Here is a 25034-nt window from a genome sequence, read left to right as displayed (position 1 = left end):
TCGATTCCCCACATTGGTGCAATGTGTGAAGCATATTTCAGTTGTCCCCTGCCATAATATTACTTGAATATTGCTAAATGTGGCGTACAACCTTACTCCCTCACTTCTTCATTTTGTTTACATAAAGTCATTCCCGCTTAACAACACGACATGAATCTGTACAGGAACATTCTGTGTTGTTAACCATTAAATTTCTCATTATAGGAATTGAGATAATGAGACCAATTTCTAATGGGAAGCATTTGACTTGACCTTAACAATAAGATCAGGCTTCCATTTGTAAGAACCAGTCTAGAACAGTCAATCTCAAATATTCTTTCATTGTTTTCTTTCTGTTGACAGCTGACCCTATTAATGAAGTTATAAGTTATATCTGAAGTGCCAGTGCTAATAAACATGACAACTTTCTCTATGAGGAGAGAGTTTTTAACTTGTCTGTGCAAGGTATTTGTACAGTTAGTGGATAGAATCGTGTCTATCATTACCGGTTTGTATTTTTTTCTCTATGTATCCTAAAATTGTTTGGCTGTAACAGATTTGATTTCCAACATTGGTGCAATGTGTTAAGTCCATTTCTAGTTTCCCCTGCCATGATATTGCTGGAATATTGCCAAAGCGGCTTAAAAGTCACTCATATCGTTACATGTAGAACATAGTTTTGTAATGGGAAGGAAAATACAAGGGAAATAACCCTGACCACTTTCATCCTTAATATTCAGTAAAACAAACTATTTACAGGGATAGTTGCAATGGATTGCTAGTAGTGATGGGAATTGGTTAAGATCTCACAAGTGGTGATTGGTTCATTACAACACAACCAATCAGTCACCGAAAATAGGTTCATTACAACACAACCAATCAGTCACCGAAAATAGTTAGTTATCAGCATGTCTCAAATAAGGAAAAAACGTCATTTTTTTTCTATATTGCACAAAATGCATTTGCAAATTTGGCATCTTTATATGATGACTTGTATGTTAGGAACATTAATTGCCAGAAGTCTTTTGGTAGATACAGTACAATACACAACATGATCATTGAACTGAGCTGTGAACCAAGAAAATGATTTTCTGCTCAATATATGGCTAGAATCATATGCATTTTAAAATTTCTTAATAAACCCTTTATTGTTGAAAGTAAATCATTCTTTACTTATATGCTTTGGAGTAAAAGACATGAAGGAAATCTCCATAATTAGCCAATTAATTTTTTGCTGTTTTTGCACTATGCGCATGGCGTCACATCCAAATTTTGCAAACCATTCTTGGGGTGTGACTCATACTGTTATACACAGTATTTTATGCAGCCCAGAAGTATGCATCCAGGATTCATAAAACTATTGAGTGAGTGAGTGAGTTTAGTTTTACGCAGCACTCAGCAATATTCCAGCTATATGGCGGCGGTCTGTAAATAATTGAGTCTGGACCAGACAGTGTCCAGTGACCAACAACATGAGCATCGATCTGTGCAATTGGGAAACGATGACTTGTCAACCAAGTCAACGAGCCTGACCACCCGATCCTATTAGTCGCCTCTTACAACAAGCATAGTTGTCTTTTATGGCAAGCATGGGTTGCTGAAGGTCTATTCAAGGGACCCTCAGGGGTCATAAAACTATTGAATCAACACAATATATGTATACTGTTATTTATCCTTAGGATGAATTAGGTTAGGTAGACTAGTGGTTCAAGCATTCGCTCGTCACGCTGAAGACCCAGGTTCGATTCAACACATGGGTATAATGTGTGAAGCTCATTTCTGGTTTCCCCTGCTGTAATATTGCTAAAAGTGGCGTAAAATCATACTTGACAAGAAAGTACTGAAATGAAAGTAATTTTTAAATTTGATAGATATGCTTTGCGACACCATTCCTTTTCTTCACCATGCCAACAAGACCTTCATATTATGTGGGAGTACCCATGAATTGAGATATTGGGGGATCATCGTGTGTAAGAACTAATTTTGTATTGTATACACCTGTTGCAATTTGTGGTAATAAATTACAGAGAACTGTGTGTGATATGAGCATGTTTATTACAAACAAACAGATATAACAAAACGATTTTGGTAGTCACTTGGGTCAAGTGATTGATTTCTTGTCAGTGTACGAAGATGGTATTTATCCTTGAGCATAGTATCAGAGGATTGTCTGGTCTAGACTCAGTTCTTTATCACGCCACAGTCAAATAGTAAAATCACCTAGTAAATTCACTGCTGGAGATAAACAATCCTCTCTCATAAACACCAGAGTGCAAATATCTGTAAAAGTAATGAAAATTAACTGCAAACGTGTTGTTAATTACAATTCTAAATTCACTTTATGTGCTATGATTTTAGTTTATTTCATTTTGTCAATTTCATTCTGTGTCTTTTTTCTAGTTCTTTTGTGTTCTGTTTATGTTATGTTTGTCCTGGTGAATTATCCACAAAAGCAAAGGGTTACTTGTTTACCAAACCAGATTCTTTCATGAATAGAAATATATTCACACAATATATGTTTAAGTTAAACAACAATCAGTTTCTATATGCACAAGTCCACCCGAACTTTTTCAATTGTTAAAAACATGTATATTTACATTACTTTATAATTTAATGTTTTCTTGATATTTTTAATTTGTATTATTGTTAAAATATTTATTTGAAGTGTTTTAAGTAGACTAATACGGAAGTAGCCCTGATTACATGTGTTAATGATGCCCCTTGACATATTTTCTAATCTGAAAAGCTGGAAGTTAAATTTGTCTAGACTAATAAAGAAAAGATTTAAAAAATCCCTAACAGTGAAATAATTATAATGTAGGCACAGAGCTATTTTTATTTACCCTTGGATGTTAACCTTTTTGTATCTTCGGGTTATTATATCAAAACAGTGAACAGCTATGATGAACTCAAGGGATGATTAATTGCAGTATTGCATGAAAGTTTGCTATACACATATTTCAACTGAAACATAGAACAAGGTGCAGTCCAACCAAACACTCCATAATGTCCAAGCATGTTTGTTATAACTGAACATTGATTTATGTTTGTTTGTTTGTGTTGTTTTTTGCCTCACTCAGCAATATTCCAGCTATATGGCAGGTGTTGCAGGATTAATGCCTGAAACCAAACTCACTCATCGATGTGGTAAATGTTCAGGCCTACTACAAATTGTTTGTTTTTGGTTTTTTTTGTTAATCCTACACTCAGCAATATTCTGGCTCTGTGGAGCGAGTCTGTCAATAATTGAGTCTGGACCAGATAACTAGTGATCAAGAGCATGAGCATTCGACTATACAACTGAGGTGCAATGATGTGTTAACCAAGTCAGCGAGTCTGACCAACCAGTCCTGTTTATGGCAAGAAGAGGTTGCTGAAGACTAATTCTACCCCGCATCTTCATGCGTACATAAAGTTTTATCTTACCTCACACATGAATGTCGCTTTCTGATTGGCTAAGCGCTATTCTATTATTTTCCATGTACCCCGCTTACAGGCGATGTATTATTTTCAATGTACATCGCTGGAAATTTTGAACTCTTCTGGTGCTTCATGGTAGTACTTCTTTGTCTCGAATACCATTTAATCACACATGAAGCACGGAAATTACTGATGTTTTGCGATCGAAAATCGATGGAAGGGAGATAACTCTAAATCTGTGTCGTCTGCAAAGTGGCGATTTGGCTCTCAAAGTGCTTCAAAGAGCTCGAAATTAAAACTCGGGTGTTCAGTAAGATAAATATGTTGTTCACTGGTCCCTCGGGGTCAATGGGCTCATGTACTCTCGAGGTTTGTTTATGTAACTTATAATGTTGTAAATTGAACTTAACCTTTCTAATGTTTTCACTGAGGTGACATAACTACAAAATATCAAATTACATTATGATCACATTTATGAGGTCCAGACTTTCAAATGAGTATGTTTTGCTAGTTTCAGGAAATGGGGAAACAGCTAGTGAGGCAAGTCCCACAGGTAGTCACCACCAGGGGGAGAATCAAGGGGAGACCACCTCACTATCATCACGCTGCATCCAGTCCCCAGCACCATCTAACTTAGACTCGAGTGACAGTCGTACAGAGACACCTGGTGGCAAGGAGGATCAGCCAAATATGTCAGACATGGACAATGTGCAAGTAAAACAGGAAGTTAATACAGATTCCTCAAGCCCGACAATGTTACAGGGCTTAGCAAATCAACTGCAGTTGCCGAAGGATGTTCTGTATTTAAAACGAGTTGAGATAACTATGCACGGAAACACGGCGGTGTGCTGGGTAGTCTGTTGTGCCATTCCACTCCAAGCTGGAAGCAGTCTGGGACCCTTTCAAGGGGAGGTAACCTCAGCTGATAAAGTCAGAGTTGGCGATTTGATACTACAGGTGAACAGAAGTCTAATTTCGTTGCCATTTTCTTGCAGATATTTAAACTCATAAATTCATTCGTTCTGTGAATGACAGTATGAACAAAGTCTCTGAGGAGAGTTTTGAAAGTGGACCAAACTGAATTAAATGTATTAAGTAAAAATCTAGTGTAAGAAAGATGTACTGTTATGTACTTTTTATCCCCCTGGCATGTAATGCGGGGGGATATAGTTGACGCCTCGTCTGTCCGTCCGTACATCCCCCGTCCGTCTGTAATAATTTTGTTTCCGGAGCATCACTCAGAAACCGTTCAATATTTTTAGACCAAACTTGATAGATATAGTAATCTCAGCCTGTGGTTGTGCCTTTTGCTATTTACAGATTTTTGGCATTTATATTTTTTTTGTTTTTCCATGGAATATTTTGGTGTTAGTCTTATGGTGGGGTGGGCTTCGTTTCTGGAGCAGAACTAAAAAATCGTTCAATATTTTTCTGCAAAACGTGGTAGATATATCAATCTGAACCTGAAGTGGTGCCTTTTGCTATGTACAGGTTTTTGTGATTTCTTATTTTCTGGGTTTCCATGGAAACGTTTCGGACTTAGTCTCAAAATTGAGAGGTATGTTTCGTTTCCGGAGCAGAACTCAAAAAGCGTTCAATATTTCTCTGCAAAACTTGGTAGATATATCAGTCAGAACCTAAAGTGGTGCCTTTTGCGATGTACAGGTTTTTGTGATTTAATTTTTTCTCTGTTCCATGGAAACGTTCGGACATAGTCTCAAAATGGAGGGGTGGGCTTCGTTTCCGGAGCAGAACTCAAAAACCGTTCAATATTTTTCTGCAAAACTTGGTAGATATATCAATCTGAACCTATAATGGGGCCTTTTGGTATTTACAGGTTTTTGTGATTTATTATTTTCTTGGTTTCCATGGAAATGTTTCAGACATAGTCTCAAAAGTGAGAGGTGTGTTTCGTTTCCCTAGCAGAACTCAAAAAGCGTTCAATATTTCTCTGCAAAACTTGGTAGATATATCAGTCAGAACCTGAAGTGGTGCCTTTTGCTATGTACAGGATCTTGTGATGTCTTATTTTCTCAGTTTCGATGGAAACGTTTAGGACCTAGTCTGAAAAGTGAGAGGTGTGTTTCGTTTCCGGAGCAGAACTCAAAAACTTCTTAATATCTGTCCGTAAAACTTGGCAGATATGTGTTGCAGACCCCAAAGTGATGCCTTTTGCTCTCTACAGGTTTCTGTGATTTATTATATTCTCAGTTTCCATGGAAATGTTTCAGACTTAGTCTCAAAATGGAGGGGTGAGTTTCATTCCCAGAGCACAACTCGAAAACCATTTCATATCTTTCAACAGATCTTGACAGATATATGAAATTGTAACTTTGCTGGTTACAGATATATGGCATTTATGATTTTCCTGAATTCCATGGAAACAATTCAAACTTAGTCTGAAAAAACAATGAGTAACTCTCAGATTATTTGTCCTCTCAAACATGTGGGGGCCGGGGGATATGTCATCTTCTGATGACTCGTGTTCTAGAAGGGACTAGTTTTCTCTCAACACCCTATTATTTTTCATTTAATTAACATATTAAATCAGCAATTCTAGAGCAATATTTAACCAGACACTTTTCATCCCTCAGTTTTCTGGAAAAACGGAACCAATACTTGTGAATGTGACAGCACAGTCTGGTGCCTGGCTTGCCTTGTTGAGGACGGCAACTAACAATGCTGTCAAAAACACATGTGTACATCTTGAAGGTGAGGAAAATAGTTGTCTGTTCCAGGACTTGGCCGCTAACATGCTTATAATTGGAACCTCATAATTGATTGAATTGGTTCTCAGCAACCAGTGATTCTCATATGATACAGCTAACCATATAGTCAAGCTTGACAACTTGGTTGATGCATGTCATTATATCATAGTTGAGTTGATTACAGCTCATGGTAACAGGCACTGGATTGTTTGGTCCAACTGATAATTTATAAGCAACGTTTATATTGCTTGACTAGAACAGAAATATTGAAATACCTTCATTTTGTATCAATATATGTCTTTCTAAAAATATTTAATCCTGTCCCAGGAAGTTTAATCCTGTCGACAGTTAGTACTGACTAAGATTTTAACTTGTTCATGTGAATTCACAAGTTAGTGTGATCTTTCTTTTGTTCTTTCTTAAAACAGCATACAGATGATATGAAAAAGTTGTTTGGGGGCAGAAAAATTGAGAACAACCGCACATGTATCATATTATATTTGGGATTACTCTTTCATGGTAAAGAACACATTCTAGATCTTTTGTTAGGTTGAGTACAATTCAGGCACTTGATCACAGCACACTGTTAATCATCATGGCTTCCAAAAGTGTATCCCAAATACAATGTATGTTACATTTGACCACTTTTTAATGGCATTGTGTCTTCTTATGTGCCTTGTGTAACTGTAAGAGATCAAGACAAGCGTATACAAGCCTGTAAATTATTACACTGCTCATAATGGTAGAGCAGACTGTATGGCAGCATTACTCCTGTTGATCTTTCTTTGTGAACTTTTTCATAGTAAAATTTTCAACAGGTCTTTTCTTTGCGAAATGTTTCATAACAAAAGTTAAAATTGCTGGTAGATATGCAAACAGCTAGTTGAGAGACATGTCCTCCTTCAGGTGACCGGATATGGTGCGAGGTTGTGTCTGATCTGGAGGAAGGCTCAGAGCTGATTGGCTCATTCCTGTACCATGCGGAAAATGAATCTCCTTCACAGTCAAGTTCTCCTGTACCTGCCCTTCCCCCGCCACCAGTTCAGGAAGAGGAACCAGTCAAACCAGAACCATCAGCGGTGCCGCCTTCAAAAAGGTCAAGGTCACCCACAAATCATGGTGAGGACATTGTCAATAAATGCACTAGCATTTACCACAGTATACTCACAATATGCTCTTTCTGTAGGTTTTGTAATAATTGTATCATGTGCTGTATATTGCTATATTCAGTGTGTGAACATCATTTGTGATTTTGTTATGTATTAGGTATGGAACTCCCAAAATTTTCCGCCAGACCACAATGCTGGTTAGGTGTAAAACTTACTTGCCCACTAATTATATACTTAATATAATTAAATTAAAACTGATGAATATCTTCATATACATGTCTAAATTTTACTCTAACTGTTAGGCAGGTTAATTTGAGAATCTGGCAGTCGGTGTTGAAAATAACCTATACCAGTCAGTCAGACAGGCAGTTATTTCAAACAATGGTGCCTGTAAAAGAAAGACAGTGGGCGACAGGAAGAAGGTGTTTTTAATTGTTCTTCTTGCAAAAGCAAGGCCGTTGTTTGCTTCACCCTGCTGCAAATTAACTAAAATCAGTGTGAAGTACTTCAACTAGCATCCAGCAGCTTAGCCATGTTGATGGCAATATATCATTCATATCAACATAGTTTCACTGTAAAAGCATTCAAATAAGCCAGGATGAAATTTTTATTTAAAGCATTGTATTCTGTTTCAGCTGCCCTCATATATGGCTGTCCATTCTGCAGTGTGAGATTCAGTAGTCCAAGGACTCTTCAAGGTCATCTGGCATACTACTGTTCGAAGAAGCCCCCAGACTTGGGCGAGAAGACTGCCAGGGAGGGTGACGGCAGCGGTCGGAATGCTGATGAAAATGATACTGATGAGGGTAAGAGATACATCTGATTCTGACTTTTTGAAATCATCCCTTAAATATTTTTTTGCCAAATTTTGCAAGAAATTTGAAGGGTCAAAGGAATTTATCCCATTTCTCTTGAAATGTATCCATTAAGTATGAGTGAGGGAGCTTTTAGCAATATCCCCGCAATATCACAGTGAGGGACATCAGGAATTGGCTTTACACATTATACCCATGTGGGGAATGAACCTGGGTTTTCAGCATGATGAGTGAACCCTTTAACCACATACTTTTAGTATGGAATATTTCGTATGTATTACCATAAGACTTTTCTGAATATCTTTGTAAATGAGGTATTTTTTATTCTTTTCTATTGTTTCATTGTATGGTGAGAAGAAATGAAATGTAAAAGTACTACTGCCAAACCTGCCTAACCTATGCTCTATGAAAGATTCTCTTTATTTCAGATTCTAAAGCAGAAATTTCTGTGACAGCAGATGAAGACGAGAAGTCAAAACTAAAACGACCTTTGGAGACTGATGGTCCTTCCTACAAACAGGATCAAGATTCTCCACCACCAAAAGTTTCCAAAATGGGTCAAACGTTCCAGTGCCCTCACTGTTCATACACTGCAGATAAACTTTCGAGCCTTAACCGTCATCGACGCATCCACAACCGACCTTCAGATGACAATGATGAAGTTGGCAATGTCCCCGTACCCCTCTCTGAGACCTACTGTAAAGACTGCAATATACAATTTTCATCTCTAAGCACTTTTAAAGGTCACAAGGAATTCTACTGCAACAAAAGAAATGGATCTGATGTATCTGAAACCCCAAAGAAAGAGTCATGGGAAGACAAATTGGGTGCTGAAAGCACTTCATCACACAGCTCCCCTACTTCACAACCCTCTGAGCCACACAGGAATCTTTTCCTCCCGTCCGGACCCCTCATGACGCAGACTGTTATTTCTGCTGTGTCGTCAGCTGCTGTGATCCCGGGGCAGACGGCAGTTATATTTGCTGCTCCAGTGATGGCAACCAGTGATATGGGCATCACCATGCCAACTGTGATTGTCCAGCCGGTAATTGCTCCTCCTCCTGTGAGCTCAACATCTACAGCCTTGAAAGAACCTTCTCCATCTCCAACAAAAGTACCAACTGAGGCACACCAGAAGTCAAAATCTGCAGCTTTGTGTTCAGAAAAACCCCTGGACTTGAGCAAAAAGAAAGATGACAGCCCCGAGAAAGAGAAATCTCCAAACAAGATCTTAAACATGGCTAAAGACTCTCTCAAACTCATTACGAGTCAAGCTATTCTCAAAGAATTTCCTTCACTCATAGAATGCAAGTCTCCACCTTTAACCTCTCCTAAATCTGTTACCTCAAATCACTCGAGATCACCTCATGAAAGTTCAAGGTCACCCCAGCTAGTTTCCAGATCTAAGTCACCACATAACACATCTCCAAGTTTGTCATCTCGGTCCCGATCACCGGAGCATGTACGACACAGAACAAGTCCGTACCTACAGGGCCTCAACCCCCACTTCTTGCCAATGTCTGTGGCAGGTGTGGCGGCGCAAGCAGTGGCAACATTGCAGCCTCCCTCAGCTGTAGCAACCATCAGCAAATGTGCAGACTGTAACATAGTGTTTTACAAACATGAGAACTATCTCATCCACAAAGAACACTACTGTTCAGGTAAAAAAGCAAAATTTTCAACTCCCCCGAAATCCGAGAGTTTGAGAAGTCCAAAGAGCAGTCCTGACTCTGTATCACCAATGCACACAGAAGTACTGAGTTCAAATCCTGACCAACAGAAGGAAGCAGAATCAGAAATGGACTCATCTGAGGACATCTATTATCGCTTCTTCTGTGTCCCTTGCAAGATCAAGTTCAGCTCCGCAAGCACTCTGAAGGCTCACAAGGAATTTTACTGTCCACATGGTAAGGACAGTGGCCACTCCATAGTCATTCAGGCTTCTGAATGTCAACAAGAATCTCCAGCACCGAAAACACCAGTAACCCCTGAAATCGTGGACTTCCGATGTGATAGGTGTGAGAGTGTGTTCACAACATCTCGCCTCCTGAAGCTTCATCTGTGTAGTGGGGAGTCCACATCCATGCCTCTCTTCAGATGTCCACACTGTGACTATGTCACCCAGACTGATACCAGACTCTCAGACCATATGAAGGTGCATGCACCTACAAGGGCATTCAGGTGTACAGTGTGTGGTTACCGTGGCAATACAGTTCGGGGGATGCGAATGCATGGGAAAAGTCATATTGACAATGGTGAAGAGTTCACAGATGATAGCATGATAGAGTATGAAGAACCAGCGCTGATGCCAATTCAGACAAATGGCCAGACATCCCATGGGCCTGTTGATATGGAAGCTGAGCTGATTCGATTAAAGAATGAACCCTACAAGAGACGCAGATCTCGTAAATCATTTGAAAAGACTGAATACATCCTCTCCCCTGGTTCTCTCCAACAAACACAACACTGCCCGGTGTGTCGTGAAGCTTTCCCAAATCTCAAGTTCCTCAATGTCCACATGCGAATCCATGAGATGGCCCTGAAATACCAACAGGACCTTCTGAAATGCCACAAGTGTTCCTACATGGCCAAGTCAAAAGAAGATCTTATTTTTCACGTGAAGGACATCCACACACCTCCACAGTCAAGCCCTAGTCCTACAAGCCCCAAGAAATCTCCCACACCTGACCAAAGACCTCCAAGTCAGGAAAGTACAGTACACATTAAGTCCGAACCCATTGACCCTGGTTTTGATGCTGCTTTGGAGAAAGATAAAGACCGGGATCTTTCTCCTTCAAGTCCAAATAAAGAAAATGTAAAGCGAGAAAACACTCAGGACAGATCCTATACGCCTAAGTCTGATGGGGCACAGAGTGTACGAGCATCTCCTTTTTCTCGTGTATCCCCCAACTCCCATCTCTCCCCACTCAACCCGCCCACATCGCCCCCCATTAAATCTCAACCCAAATCCCCCATGGATGGAACATCACATGGATCAGGGCACGATAAACACTCCCCGGATATATTCCGGAAGGACATTTCAAATGGATCCGGATCACATTCCATTATGTTCTCATCTGGGCCTGTGTTTCCATACTTCCTGATTCCACCCTCGAGTGTGGGAACATCAGTTGTCTCCCCTGAACCCACCTCACCAAAGACAGACAAAGGTCCCAAGTATTGCAAGAATTGTGATATTAGTTTCACGTACCCAGCCACCTTCTTGGCCCATAAGAAGTATTACTGTACTGCAGCTAAGACAGGCGAGGAACTTAGTCCCTCTGCCTCAGCTTAGCGAGTCCAGCAGGTTATGAACTGAATGTGCAACTAATTTCTCACATGATTGGTCGAGATATATGACTGTGTAACTAGTCATGCTGTGTGATTGGTCAAGTTTGAAGGCATGTCTCTACCTCTTTCACACCTAACAAATCTGAAAAGGAGGAATTGGTCTTGAACCAAACAGAAACTGTTATATATTATATTATTACTCACACTTGAGTATTACCGTAAATGGTTTAGTTAGCACTCTGTCCCATCACATATATTTATCACTGCTTTTTTATATCTTACCCTTGCATACTTACACACATTCTGATAAACATGTCTTGTATGGTCTTAAGTTTAGTAATCCAGACCACATATGATCCTATTCCTGGTAATCTTGTACCGGTATATCCTACAGGAAATGAGTTAGGATTGTTTTCAAGAGACTAGCCATGTCAGTTATGAGAAATTGTGAAATGATCTAAAGTTAAACCCTGTTAATCTGGTTCCTCATAATTCCATTGAGTTGATATGCAGGTTTCTGGATTATAGAATTGTGGTAAATATTGATACTACTTTGATTATTTATGGACATTTTGCAAGGTTCAGTTTAATGAGATACCAACATTGTTAGTCCAGGGTAGATTCAGTGTTGTATTAGAACACTCTCTTCTAATCAGTCCTTATATAGTTTCTGACATAGTTAGGCCAGGGTCCAGATTAACAAGGTTCTAATGTATTACACCACATTCTTCCAATAAGTGCTCCTAAAGTTTCTGACATGGTTAGGCCAGGGTCCAGATTACCAAGGTCTTCCCTTTTTGTAAGAAATTCTCCCAAGAAGTGCTTCTGACATGTCCAGGGTGCTAATTACATCTGACATGGTTTATATTTGTGCTGTGTTTGCCTGTTGTCAAGGGTCTATTTGTTATTACCCTGGCCTGTACAACGTGATCTTATAGTGCTTCTACACAAAACTCCCTATCGGATACTTACTAGGTGTCTTTCTAGTGGACCTATGCACACATTCACACACAAGCAATTCTAGTGTATATCCTAGGCATTTTGGCAGGGTGCACTGCCCTTTTCTTTCATATGGCACCCTGTCCTTCCTTCAGAATCTAATATTTTCTTGATTCATGGTAGAATTGATATTATCACTTGGTGAATTAAGTTTCTATTTTATGTTGATGCTCGGTGAAACCACTGTGCTCTTTTGAGTTTGAAGAATTTTATTCGTGAATAATGCTTGGAATTCTGTCATTGGGCATTAGGGTGCCCCTTTTGAAATTCTGTCACCCTGCCCTTTTGGGCTCCTTGGTGAAACACTAAGTTTATATTGAATAAAATATAAATGATCTGCAATAAGTACGTTACTTTCAGGTACAGGCAGTTATATGTGTACTTGTAGTTAACATTTCTTGTTAAATGAGAGTACATCTATAAGACTGTTTTGTCAGTTGTATGAATATTCATGAGAACATCATAAGTGTTTAACCTTGGCGGTACTTTTTTAACCTATCCTTGCAGCAATAGCAAATGTTAAACTTTACACCGGACCAATTTTAATTCTTGTTTTACGGATTTGTGCCCTCAGAAAAGCTAAAGGCAGGAGGGATAAATAATCACCGAAATAGTAATCCTTCTAAATACTTAAGGTAATTTAGTTTAGGCAATTTATTATTATAGGATATTTATATAGGGCACATATCCACACACCAAAAAATACCTAAAGAATATTTTCTTCTAAGTTTAAAGTTTTGGCCAATGCAAAGTGGATTTTATTTTTTGAGCAGGGAAAATAACTTACTATTTTTTTCTTATTCTTGAAAAAATATCCGTAAAACAAGAAATAAAATTTATCTAGCCCTCGCTGAACATTTAGCTCATGGTTGCCTCAGATCACATGTAATGACAAGCTTGTTGTTTGTATATTTGGAAGAAAGATTTTGAAGTAGAATAAATTTAAAAGATATTTGAAATATATCAGAAACCTATTGTACTTTCTCAACATGTTGTCAGCTGTGTGTGTTGTTGTCTTCCTCAGTATAGTAAATTTCAAAATTTGAATAAAATGAACAGGAAAGTTATAGTGTCAACTCTATTTACAAGACTTGGTATACAATACTGAGAGATCATGAATATTTAAATATTTGGGGTGATATTTTGGGATTGAAAAATGAGCTCACAAAAACAACAACAGGGAGACATGCATTTTTTTATCTTTCAAAGCAACAGACACCAGGAATGGGAGGAAGTGTAAGATGAAAAGTATTTATGTAGAGCGTGTTGACTGATCTTAAAAAATTCTATTATTTCAGTTAAATTTGAAATTATTGTGCTTCAATGATCTGTACAGTGCCATAATCTCAGCTATGGAAATCCTAAGATCTGAACACACCTTAAAATGTCAATACACTGCCATACAGAATATACACCAGTATTTACACTTACCAGGAGAATCTTCAGAGAGAGATAAGGGCTTGCCTTTGATAGATGCAATCATTATCATAGTGATATAGCAATAAAGTATCTGAGTTTGACTGGAGATAATACATTCTGTTTTTTTTATATAACTTCTTAGTGCAAAAACCCACTACCATATTTGCCATAATAAAAACATTCGGGGGAATCATCAGTTTTGGAAACATGTTTAACTTATTTCTGGGAGCCTGGATGCTTATCACGGTGAATACAGTAATGTATTTTAAGTGAATCATGTAATCTTCATTTGTGCCTAATACAGGCTGGAATATTTTCAGGTTGTAACAGAAACAACACTTATAAAATGACATTTAGAGTCAGATTACAGTGAGGATTGTGAAAAACTGCCATGACGTTTTTCAGGTTATTTCAGTTGATCTTGAGTAGTTTAGAATCAGCAACTATTGGTGTTTATCATTAGCACAGACAATAACAATTACCCCCCTTTGAATGTTCAGGATTGTTTTGTTTGCCTGAAAACTATGTGGAAGGAAGTATTATTTGATTGCACATATGACTTCTCTATAAACATTTATAAAACCTTTCTGACCTTGTAACTTATAATATTTCAAATTGTATATGTTCCTATGACTAGTGTCACTTTATGGCTATTTATTTTTAAAATGTTAGTACCTCATGACAAACATGTTAGTAACTCATGACACACATGTTAGTAACTCTGTTGTCATTATCAAACTTTAAGCACCTGAAACAGATTACCCTTTAATTATCAACAATGTTCTTAGTAAAAAACCAAAACAATAAATGATTCAATAAGTTGCAAGTAACTAAATCAACATCAATAGAGTATGTTTGCAGTCCCTTATATTATTGAGTACTACATTTTAAGACTTGATATGTTTATGATTTGTCTTCAGGAAGTAGGCATGTTATGAAAATAGGGGTCTGAATGGTTTTATTCCTAACATCCCCTATAAATGACAAATCCCAAAATGTATAGAACAAAATTATTTGATAATTAAAATTTCACTTTTTATACAGTCTCCCCAACTCTTTGATTAGCTGTGATATATTTGGGTGGTACACTCTTTGACTGTGTCTGTTTCATAGCCTGCCCACCCCTAATCTCATTGATACCCCTCCCAGTAGTAAATGACTAATCCCTTTAGACTTTAGTTTTTTAAGAAACTTTAGTACAGGACCTAGATGTTTGAAGCTCTCTTAGTGCTGTGATTGTCGTAAGATAATGTTAATGAATGGCACTTACGACTATTAGGGCCAAGAGAACTTTTAAAATCAAGGCTCAGGATGTTTGTTTGATCATCCTGGGCTCAGAGTACCTGAGTGCTAATGTCCCTGTCCTATCTTGCTATTGTGCCAAATATTGACGAATGACTCCTACATGTAGCCATCATGATCCTTCCCACAGCCACCTGATGCTGGCAACATCAGCAGCATCTATGCTGTATCATCCATGAACACTCTAAAATATGGAAGCATATCCCCATCCTTGCAAGGAATTCTAGACTTGCCACATTGCGTGGGCTTTCTTGGATATATTTGCTTCAGGGTCTGTACAACAGACTAGACCCCATACATATCATGGACAGATTAAACCAGACAAAATGCTTATCACTCAAATGTCAGTATGACTATGATTTATAAAGGTTTATTTCAGACGAACCAAAATTATTACCGTATTCACTGTCTTAAGTACGCTGAATAATAAACTCCCAGTCTAGTCTGAAAATTATCTCAAGTCCCCACTATGAAAACCACAGGTTATTGTGACAATCCATATTTCATACAAAGCTGCAGTGAATATTATTTCCATGGAACTACAATCATGAAGTGTCATTATGTGTCATTATGTCAATCATTATCAATGTCTGAACAAAATATGTTCAACAATGTTCAGTCTAGAAACAGTTTATAATTGTCTTGTTTTAACAAGAGTCTCTTTATCTGTTCTCTACGTACTGTAGGTGCTTCTTATGGTAAATGTGGTTTATGATTTTACAAACATTTGACTGAGCAACTATATGGCAAATAACAAAATTAACATTAATAGAAGTACCCATGCTGTTATTCCTAGTCAAAATGTATCAATTAAGGGATACGTGTTCTCATGGTTATGTCACAGCTGACTGAAGATTGTGAGAAATTTGATATTGTGGATTCAAACTGGTTAATAGACTGCGCTTGATTGGAATTGAATTTATGGAGTTCAAGTTTCTGTGTATGAAAGTGCTTTTGTGTGTGTTCATCTTTGTGTCCCCTAGCTCTTTCTGTGTATATTGTAAGTATTAGCCCAAGGCTGTATGATAGGTTCCTAATTACCTCTTAAAATAGTTATTATATCTTTGCAAATTATGAATCTGCACAACTTACGAAAATAAATATCATGTTAATGATATTATGTTTGTTATATTATTCCTCCTGGTGGCCAGATGGGCTGTGTGTTTGTTTAAAATGAGCCATAACTGGGTTTGTTTCTCTTGTGGCATATGTGGAAGATGTTCTGGCTGTGGCACTAATGGTTCAGTTGTGTATAACTCATCCGTTTGCTATGCAGAGTTGTGTCCCTTGATTATGGAATACAGTATTGTTTGTTGGTTAAGCTGCCCTAGGCAATATTCCAGTTGCATTTATCCTTGATAATCTCAAGAGGCCACTTGCTGGATCCACCTCTGTGCAACAGCCAATGAGGTAAACCAGAGCTTGCCAGTGTCAACAAAAATGGTGGATGCAGCTTTGAAATTTTGCTCACTGTTTGAATCAGATTTAGGGTAAAAAACATACGGACAAATAAGTAAGTCTGAAACCTTCAAAATCTATATTCAAGAACTCCTCCTACCTCTTTCAGGGTACCTCTAAAACAATTGTGTTGCCACGTTTAATATCATCATTTCAGATTGGTACACAGAACTTTGCAGCGTCAACACTTGATTGGATAAAAAGCCAACAAAGGGAGGTAATACAATTATTGTAAATGCATCCCGGGCACTAATGGAGATTTAACAAAACATATACCCTGGAGATTATGAGGATTAACTGCATTATGACTTTAATAAATCAGTCAAGTCTACCACGTAGAATCCAGTGATTGGTGACTGCAACAATTGTGCACGTGTGGATCAACCAAGCCTCATGGACCCATGCACTCAATGTGCAATACACTTGACTTACACCTGCATATATAGTTGGAATGAACATCAGGGTGACTGGATTTTGTTGGTTGGGAACTAGGGCCTACATTTTTTTTAGCTCTCTTGGCGCTAAGATAGTCCTAAGTGCCATACATTACATTAACTTACAACTGTCTTTGCGCTAAGAAAACTATAAAAACTATGAAAAATATAGGCCGTGTATACTGTGTCAGAGTGCTGTGTCCATGTAAAAGCCCTGTGAAGAACTCGGACAGACTTTGTCTTCGGCTCAAGCTTGTGACAATCAACTGGTGAGCTTTGCTGACTTTGTTCATGCTTGTCATTATTTCCCAACTGTTTAGTTTGAAACTCATGATGTCAGTCACTGGATTGTCTGATCCTGACTTGATTATTTACAGACCATTACAGCTGGAATATTGTGGAATGCAGCATTAAACAACGAAGTACCAAACATTCCACATTATTTCAGTAGGCAAGCACGATGAAATGGATAAAATCTGACCGTGTACAAGCACACACACATACATCCCTGAATTGCTTTAGTCAGTCACACTTATTGTTAAACATATCTCACCTCAACTCACCTTAACTCACCCAAAGATTAATCAAGCAATATTCAACAAAGTAACCTATGCAAGTGAGAAAGCAGTTTTCATTATTATCAGCTTGTTGACAAACTGCCAAATAAATTTCAGAATGCTTGAACATTAACACAAAATTTCAAAAGAAACCTAAATTGCTTCAAAATATTCCCATCATGCATGATGTTCAGCTGCGCTTCCCATGGCGAAAACTGCACAAATTGATTTTAACCTACTGCAAAACGAGCAACACAGGCGAGTTTCATCAGTTAGAAGTGTGACGAGTAAGACAAATAAAGATAGGATTAGAAATAAGATAACCTCGAAATTGCCTCCAAAAGCGATAACTGGTAACAGGAAGTACTGAACCATGCATGATATCAACAGTGTCTGATGAGAGATCCCAAGGGGAGACAATCAGCATCTGATAGCACAATCTTATCTCCTTGATGTGATTTGACTATCTTGTGATGTTAACCCTCCCTGGTTTCTTGTGCTTCATCTTGAATTTATCTAGCAGATACAACCAGTTTCAAGTGTAACATTTGTCCTGGGTCGCGTACATGCCTTCATTAACACATAAAATGTAATGTGGAAAACAGCCCCTGGAGCAGTTCTCAAAGACTGGTGCACTGAATAAATTATTTATCAATACATAATAGAATTATGTACATATGTAAGGGAATTATTTTCAATGTTTCTTCACAGTACTGTTGACATACAGGGCTCCCGATTATGTTTCAACATCAGGAGTACTGGAATACCTTAAGAGAGTACTGAGTACTGAATATTTAAAGTACTGAATGGAATTCCACAGAGAACCAGTCATCTTATGTTTTGTTTCATATATGCACAACATTGCTACACTTTTGTAAACAGGTAAAAAAAAAAATAAAACAATACTTTTTTCAGATCTATCTGTAAACGTTCTAAGACAATACACCGTTGCTGTGGTGCATATCTGCCACATTTTCTAACTCATTTCTTACCTTATTGTGCATATTTTTTTATCTGTACATATGCCGATATGGCCCTTATCTGGAGGCCTGGCATAATCATAAAAATTACAGTATATTGTGTAAAATACAGATATATCAAAGCAATATGGAAAAAAGTGTTTTACATTGCCAGTCCAACTGTAGACTTGCCAATGCAGTTACAGGTTCACCAGTCAGGATTTTCTTACCCTGGACTAGTGTGTAAAATGATCTTTCATCTTCACTAGTTAACCAGCTAGACATTTCTTTACTGATCAGTTTCAGAAAAAACTAGGAAGTATTTTCAATCCTGCCATACCAAAGTTGAAATCTAGTAACGGAGGAAAAAGTACACTGTTAGGGCTGCACCCAGACAACATGCTTGTTTCTCTTACATGCAGAACAGGTGTACACTGTGACATCTGAATAACAGGTATTTCTGATTTCAGAAATCAGTCTTACTGTTTCAGTGACTATTTTGTGATCTCAGATGATACAGTCATTATGAAAAATGTTAGGGTATGTTTTTCGCAGGTTGTCGTGTTCAAACTGACTGGCATTGAGTACCTGGACCCATGAAGGTAAGGGATAGAATATTTGCCATCGGTTCCCAATTTCAGATCATTGCTCATGCTGTTGATCACAGGATTGTCTGGTCCAGTATCAATTATTCATAGACTGCCGCCATATTGCTGGAATATTCCTGAGTGCAGCGTGAAACTTTACTCACTCACTCACTTGCTCACTCATTGAGTCCCTGAAATAGAGTTTGTGGTTATACTACTACTTATGCTGTCAGTCACTGGATTGTCTGATCCAGACATGATTATTTACAGACCAGTGCCATACAGATGGCACTAAAGTAAAATGTCCAATATTCAAACAACAGACCACCTGAAAGAGTGAGTGAGTTTAGTTTAGTTTTACGCCGCTCCCAGTAATATTCCAGCTATATGGCAGTGGTCTGTAAATAATCAAGTCTGGACCAGACAATCCAGTGATTAACAGCATGAGCATTGATCTGTGCAACTGGGAACCGATGACACGTGTCAACCAAGTCAGCAAGCCTGAGCATCCAATCCCATTAATCGCCTCTTATGACAAGCATAGTCGCCTGTTATGCAAGCATGGGTTTGCAGAAGGCCTGTTCTACCCTGGACCTTTACAGATACCAGGTGACGGGTCTGACACCTTGTCCACATGACCATTGAAAGGACTCATTTTATGGAGCAGTCTGACCTGGTTTATTTGTTTAGGCCAGACCAATTTGTTTTTCTTATTTTCCAGATATGTATTTTTATTAAAAAAAATAAAAAATAATTTTCCCTGCTCAAAGAATAGAACCCTAATGTTTGTACTGCCAAAAACATAAACCTATAAGTATATTTTGCCCTATATACAATTCATAAAATACCAAAAGTATTTAGAAGGGATATTATTTTTGTCCCTCCTGCCTTTGACTTTCTGAGGACAAAAATCCACAGAACAAGAAATAAAATTGGTCTAGCCATAACATTGCACTCATATTCCAGCCATATCTTCTGTAGATGACCAGACAATCTAGTGATCAACAGTATGACCACTGACCTATGCAATGGGGATATGACGTGTCAACCAAGTCAGCAAGACCAGAAAATCCAGTGATCAACAAGATGAACATTTATCTACACAAATGAGAAACAATGACATGTATCAACCAAGTCAGCGACACCCAATCCTGTTAGTCGACTCTTATGACAAGCTTGACAAGTACCTCATTTTGAAGACCATTTGCTAATATGCAGAATACGATGTTATGAGGTAAATTCAACACATTAAATACACAGATGCAAAGGTTTCAGTATATCTGTATACATACATATTTTATTAGATTAAAATGAACACCAATACATGGTGAAATATTGCCATGCAGTTTGTATAATGAGAGTTGGTGAGACTTCAACATGACTGTAACAAACAGGCACTTTATTCTGTGTAAAGTTGTAAAATATATATACAACATAAAAACATCCTTTGTGTGACAGTATCCTCCATCTCAGTTGTTGTGAGAAGTGAGTTTAGTTTTACAAAACACTCAGCAAGATTTCAGCTATATGGCAGCGGTCTGTAAATAATCAAGTCTGGACCAGACAATCCAGTGATCAACAACATGACCATTGATCTATGCAACTGGGACATGATGACGTGGATCAACAATTCAGCGCCTCTTACGACAAACATGGGTTGTTGAAGACCAAGAATGATTGCTTAAGAAAGAAATCTTGCATATACCTGTAGCATCAAAAATGCATTAAAATTTCGTTCATATGAACCTTCTGTTTATCATATTGAATCAATATTGTGACACTGTCACATTCAATTTTCTATTTCACTGGGCCAATTTGAAGGTCAATCAACATGAAATCAATATAAAGATAAGCTACAAATCTCTACCTAAAAGCCTGAAACAGCACTTTCAAAGAAATTTTGCTCTTTATCAAGCAAGCAGAAAGAAATGCTGCATTATCACATGATTCATGATTGTTGTGACACTCTCTCTGACTATATCTGGCGAAGATACTGCAAGTCTTATCCATCAAAAAACATAATCTGACCATATCTAATCCTAATTCATGTATTTTCACTGTATCAGACAGAAACAAAACACATGAAAACCTGTAGATAACCGACTTGACGAACTATCTTCCCACTATCTGCACGGCAAATCATTTTCTTGGATACACTAAAAGAAATGTAGGCCTTAAGATAGTGATCATGACAGCAGATTATGAAAAAGAAATCTATAGTCCTCTAAAAAAACCACCTGGTCCATCAATTTTTCATATCGTGTGATGTCCACCATAAATCACCGCCTTGAGTATGATGAGGACAGGTGTACATTTCTTCCAGGTCATCAGAGTTTACTTCAGCTTGGCTCTAACAGGATACAGTGCCAATATTCACCTTAATATTAGGTCATGTCAATATAATGTCTTGTTTTATGGATCTGCTGATCATATTATATCAAGGATAAGAAAAAAAAAAAAAAAATTTTCCATGTTCAAAAAATATAATCCTAATGTTTGTATTGACCAAAAACATAAACTTGGAAGAATTTGTCGTTTTAGATTGTTTCTTGCCCCTATACACTTCATAAAATATTATTTAAATTTTTTTTAGTACCTTGAGCATGCACTAGTTGCGTGGATACGTACGCTGTATAAATATCGTATAATATTGCCAAACGTAAAATGCCTTTGGTATTTAGAAGGAATTTTACTTTGGTGATTTATTTTTCCCTCTTGCCTTTAGATTCACAGAGCACAAAAATCTGTAAAACAAGACATAAAACTGGTCTGGTCTTAAGCACATGCTTAGAACATGAAATTCACATTGCACATAAAACAAACAGGCACTCAATAACAAACAAATGAACAAAAATGTACATTAACAATGCATTCCAGGACTGTTTGAGAAATACTTCACAGGAGAAGATTCATGACATGTTAATCAAGTTTGTGCAGTTAAAGACTTTCTGATGATCAAATCATGATTGTTTCACAAGCTTGGCATGGAAATTCTCATACAGCTCAGGTTACGGTATTACTAGAAGTAATGATTTATTTAGCAGAGATTTATGAAATCAGTGTTTTCTGATGTCTAATACTCCCCGGTTCTCTTCTCCATAACAGTACTGTGCACCATCAAGTCAAATTTCGCAGCAGCAGGGGTCGATTTAAAAGATATTAACCTAATTGCACCAGGTGCAACCTAAGATAAAAACCTACTTGCACAAGCCAAACCCCAGTAGCAATGTAGTGTGTTAAACGTCAAAGGTTTTGGTGCACACAAACATATTTCTGAGATGAGGTGCCCATGAAACCATAGCAACACAGAGACATATCCATAAATAGCAATGTTTTGGTGCCTTAGGTATTTAAAACTTAACGAAAAATTAACTGCACATGGTGAACATTAAACTAATGACCATGTTGCACTTTGTAATATTGGTTTGCACCAGTACAAGTAAGACAGCACTAAGCCCTAAGCAGTATTTCCAAGGAATTATACATAGCGCTGATATGAAACCAGCTGCTTTTTATGGGACAAAGAACTTTATCAATAAATCAATCAAGTTTTATAACAATGTTTCCTGATGGTGTGCTGAACAAACTCATTTCTTGTACAACAAAAAGAGTGTGTGAGTGAGTGAGTGAGTTAAGTTTTATGCTGCTTTTAGCAATATTCCAGCAATATTAGGGCTGACATCAGAAATCAACCTTTACACATAGTACCCACATGGGTTATCAAACCTGTCTCGTCAGTGCAACCATTAGGCTACCCCATTGCTTATACTGCACAAAAATTACCTTACTTATCAGATTGCCACAATATGTACCATATGGAATGGTGAGGTTTTCTGTTTAGCAGGTTTTTTGTCTCATGGAACACTTCTTTACAACCAAAGCTCAGCATAAATAAATTCTATACAAGAAAAATTCGGATAATTGGGAAGGATGTTTAACAATCAACAATCACTGGGAGGGTAACATACAAAGGATGTTTAACAATCAGCAATCAATGGAAGGATAACAAGGGAAGGAGGTTTCACAATCAGAAATAAATGGAAGGATGTTTAACAATCAGTAATCAATGGAAGGTTAACATACGAAGAATGTTAAGAATCAGCAATCACTGGGAGGATAACATGGGAAGGATGCTTAACAATCAGCAATTAATGGAAAGATAACATGGGAAGGATGTCTAACAATCAGCAATCAGCAATTACTGGGAGGATAACATGGGAAGGATGCTTAACAGTCAGCAATCAATGGGGGGATAACATGAGAAGGATGTTTAACAATCAGCAATCAATGGAAGGTTAACATACGAAGAACTGACCTCTGACCTATGCAATGGGGATATGACGTGTCAACCAAGTCAGCAAGACCAGAAAATCCAGTGATCAACAAGATGAACATTTATCTACACAAATGAGAAACAATAACATGTATCAACCAAGTCAGCGACACCCAATCCTGTTAGTCGACTCTTATGACAAGCTTGACAAGTACCTCATTTTGAAGACCATTTGCTAATATGCAGAATACGATGTTATGAGGTAAATTCAACACATTAAATACACAGATGCAAAGGTTTCAGTATATCTGTATACATACATATTTTATTAGATTAAAATGAACACCAATACATGGTGAAATATTGCCATGCAGTTTGTATAATGAGAGTTGGTGAGACTTCAACATGACTGTAACAAACAGGCACTTTATTCTGTGTAAAGTTGTAAAATATATATACAACATAAAAACATCCTTTGTGTGACAGTATCCTCCATCTCAGTTGTTGTGAGAAGTGAGTTTAGTTTTACAAAACACTCAGCAAGATTTCAGCTATATGGCAGCGGTCTGTAAATAATCAAGTCTGGACCAGACAATCCAGTGATCAACAACATGACCATTGATCTATGCAACTGGGACATGATGACGTGGATCAACAATTCAGCGCCTCTTACGACAAACATGGGTTGTTGAAGACCAAGAATGATTGCTTAAGAAAGAAATCTTGCATATACCTGTAGCATCAAAAATGCATTAAAATTTCGTTCATATGAACCTTCTGTTTATCATATTGAATCAATATTGTGACACTGTCACATTCAATTTTCTATTTCACTGGGCCAATTTGAAGGTCAATCAACATGAAATCAATATAAAGATAAGCTACAAATCTCTACCTAAAAGCCTGAAACAGCACTTTCAAAGAAATTTTGCTCTTTATCAAGCAAGCAGAAAGAAATGCTGCATTATCACATGATTCATGATTGTTGTGACACTCTCTCTGACTATATCTGGCGAAGATACTGCAAGTCTTATCCATCAAAAAACATAATCTGACCATATCTAATCCTAATTCATGTATTTTCACTGTATCAGACAGAAACAAAACACATGAAAACCTGTAGATAACCGACTTGACGAACTATCTTCCCACTATCTGCACGGCAAATCATTTTCTTGGATACACTAAAAGAAATGTAGGCCTTAAGATAGTGATCATGACAGCAGATTATGAAAAAGAAATCTATAGTCCTCTAAAAAAACCACCTGGTCCATCAATTTTTCATATCGTGTGATGTCCACCATAAATCACCGCCTTGAGTATGATGAGGACAGGTGTACATTTCTTCCAGGTCATCAGAGTTTACTTCAGCTTGGCTCTAACAGGATACAGTGCCAATATTCACCTTAATATTAGGTCATGTCAATATAATGTCTTGTTTTATGGATCTGCTGATCATATTATATCAAGGATAAGAAAAAAAAAAAAAAAATTTTCCATGTTCAAAAAATATAATCCTAATGTTTGTATTGACCAAAAACATAAACTTGGAAGAATCTGTCGTTTTAGATTGTTTCTTGCCCCTATACACTTCATAAAATATTATTTAAATTTTTTTTAGTACCTTGAGCATGCACTAGTTGCGTGGATACGTACGCTGTATAAATATCGTATAATATTGCCAAACGTAAAATGCCTTTGGTATTTAGAAGGAATTTTACTTT

The 25034-nt window shown here is 37.5% G+C and overlaps 1 protein-coding gene across 1 annotated transcript in view; it reads left to right on the top strand.

Annotated features, from left to right (window-relative positions):
* LOC137258552 (zinc finger protein ush-like) overlaps positions 1-12443 on the top strand; it is a 62441-nt gene extending 49998 nt beyond the window's left edge. The window contains exons 3-7 of the mRNA XM_067796260.1: positions 3911-4356; positions 5994-6111; positions 7014-7226; positions 7852-8022; positions 8460-12443. Coding sequence (XP_067652361.1) covers positions 3911-4356; positions 5994-6111; positions 7014-7226; positions 7852-8022; positions 8460-11326 — 3815 coding nt within the window. The 3' untranslated portion in view covers positions 11327-12443. The remainder of the gene's footprint in view (positions 1-3910; positions 4357-5993; positions 6112-7013; positions 7227-7851; positions 8023-8459) is intronic.
* Positions 12444-25034: the final 12591 nt, after the last annotated feature.

Source organism: Haliotis asinina, chromosome 12, assembly GCF_037392515.1.
Source record: "Haliotis asinina isolate JCU_RB_2024 chromosome 12, JCU_Hal_asi_v2, whole genome shotgun sequence".
In the NCBI taxonomy this organism is placed as follows: domain Eukaryota; kingdom Metazoa; phylum Mollusca; class Gastropoda; order Lepetellida; family Haliotidae; genus Haliotis; species Haliotis asinina.
The sequence above is the reverse complement of the archived record's forward strand: the minus strand, read 5'-3'. Positions and strand labels throughout refer to the sequence as shown.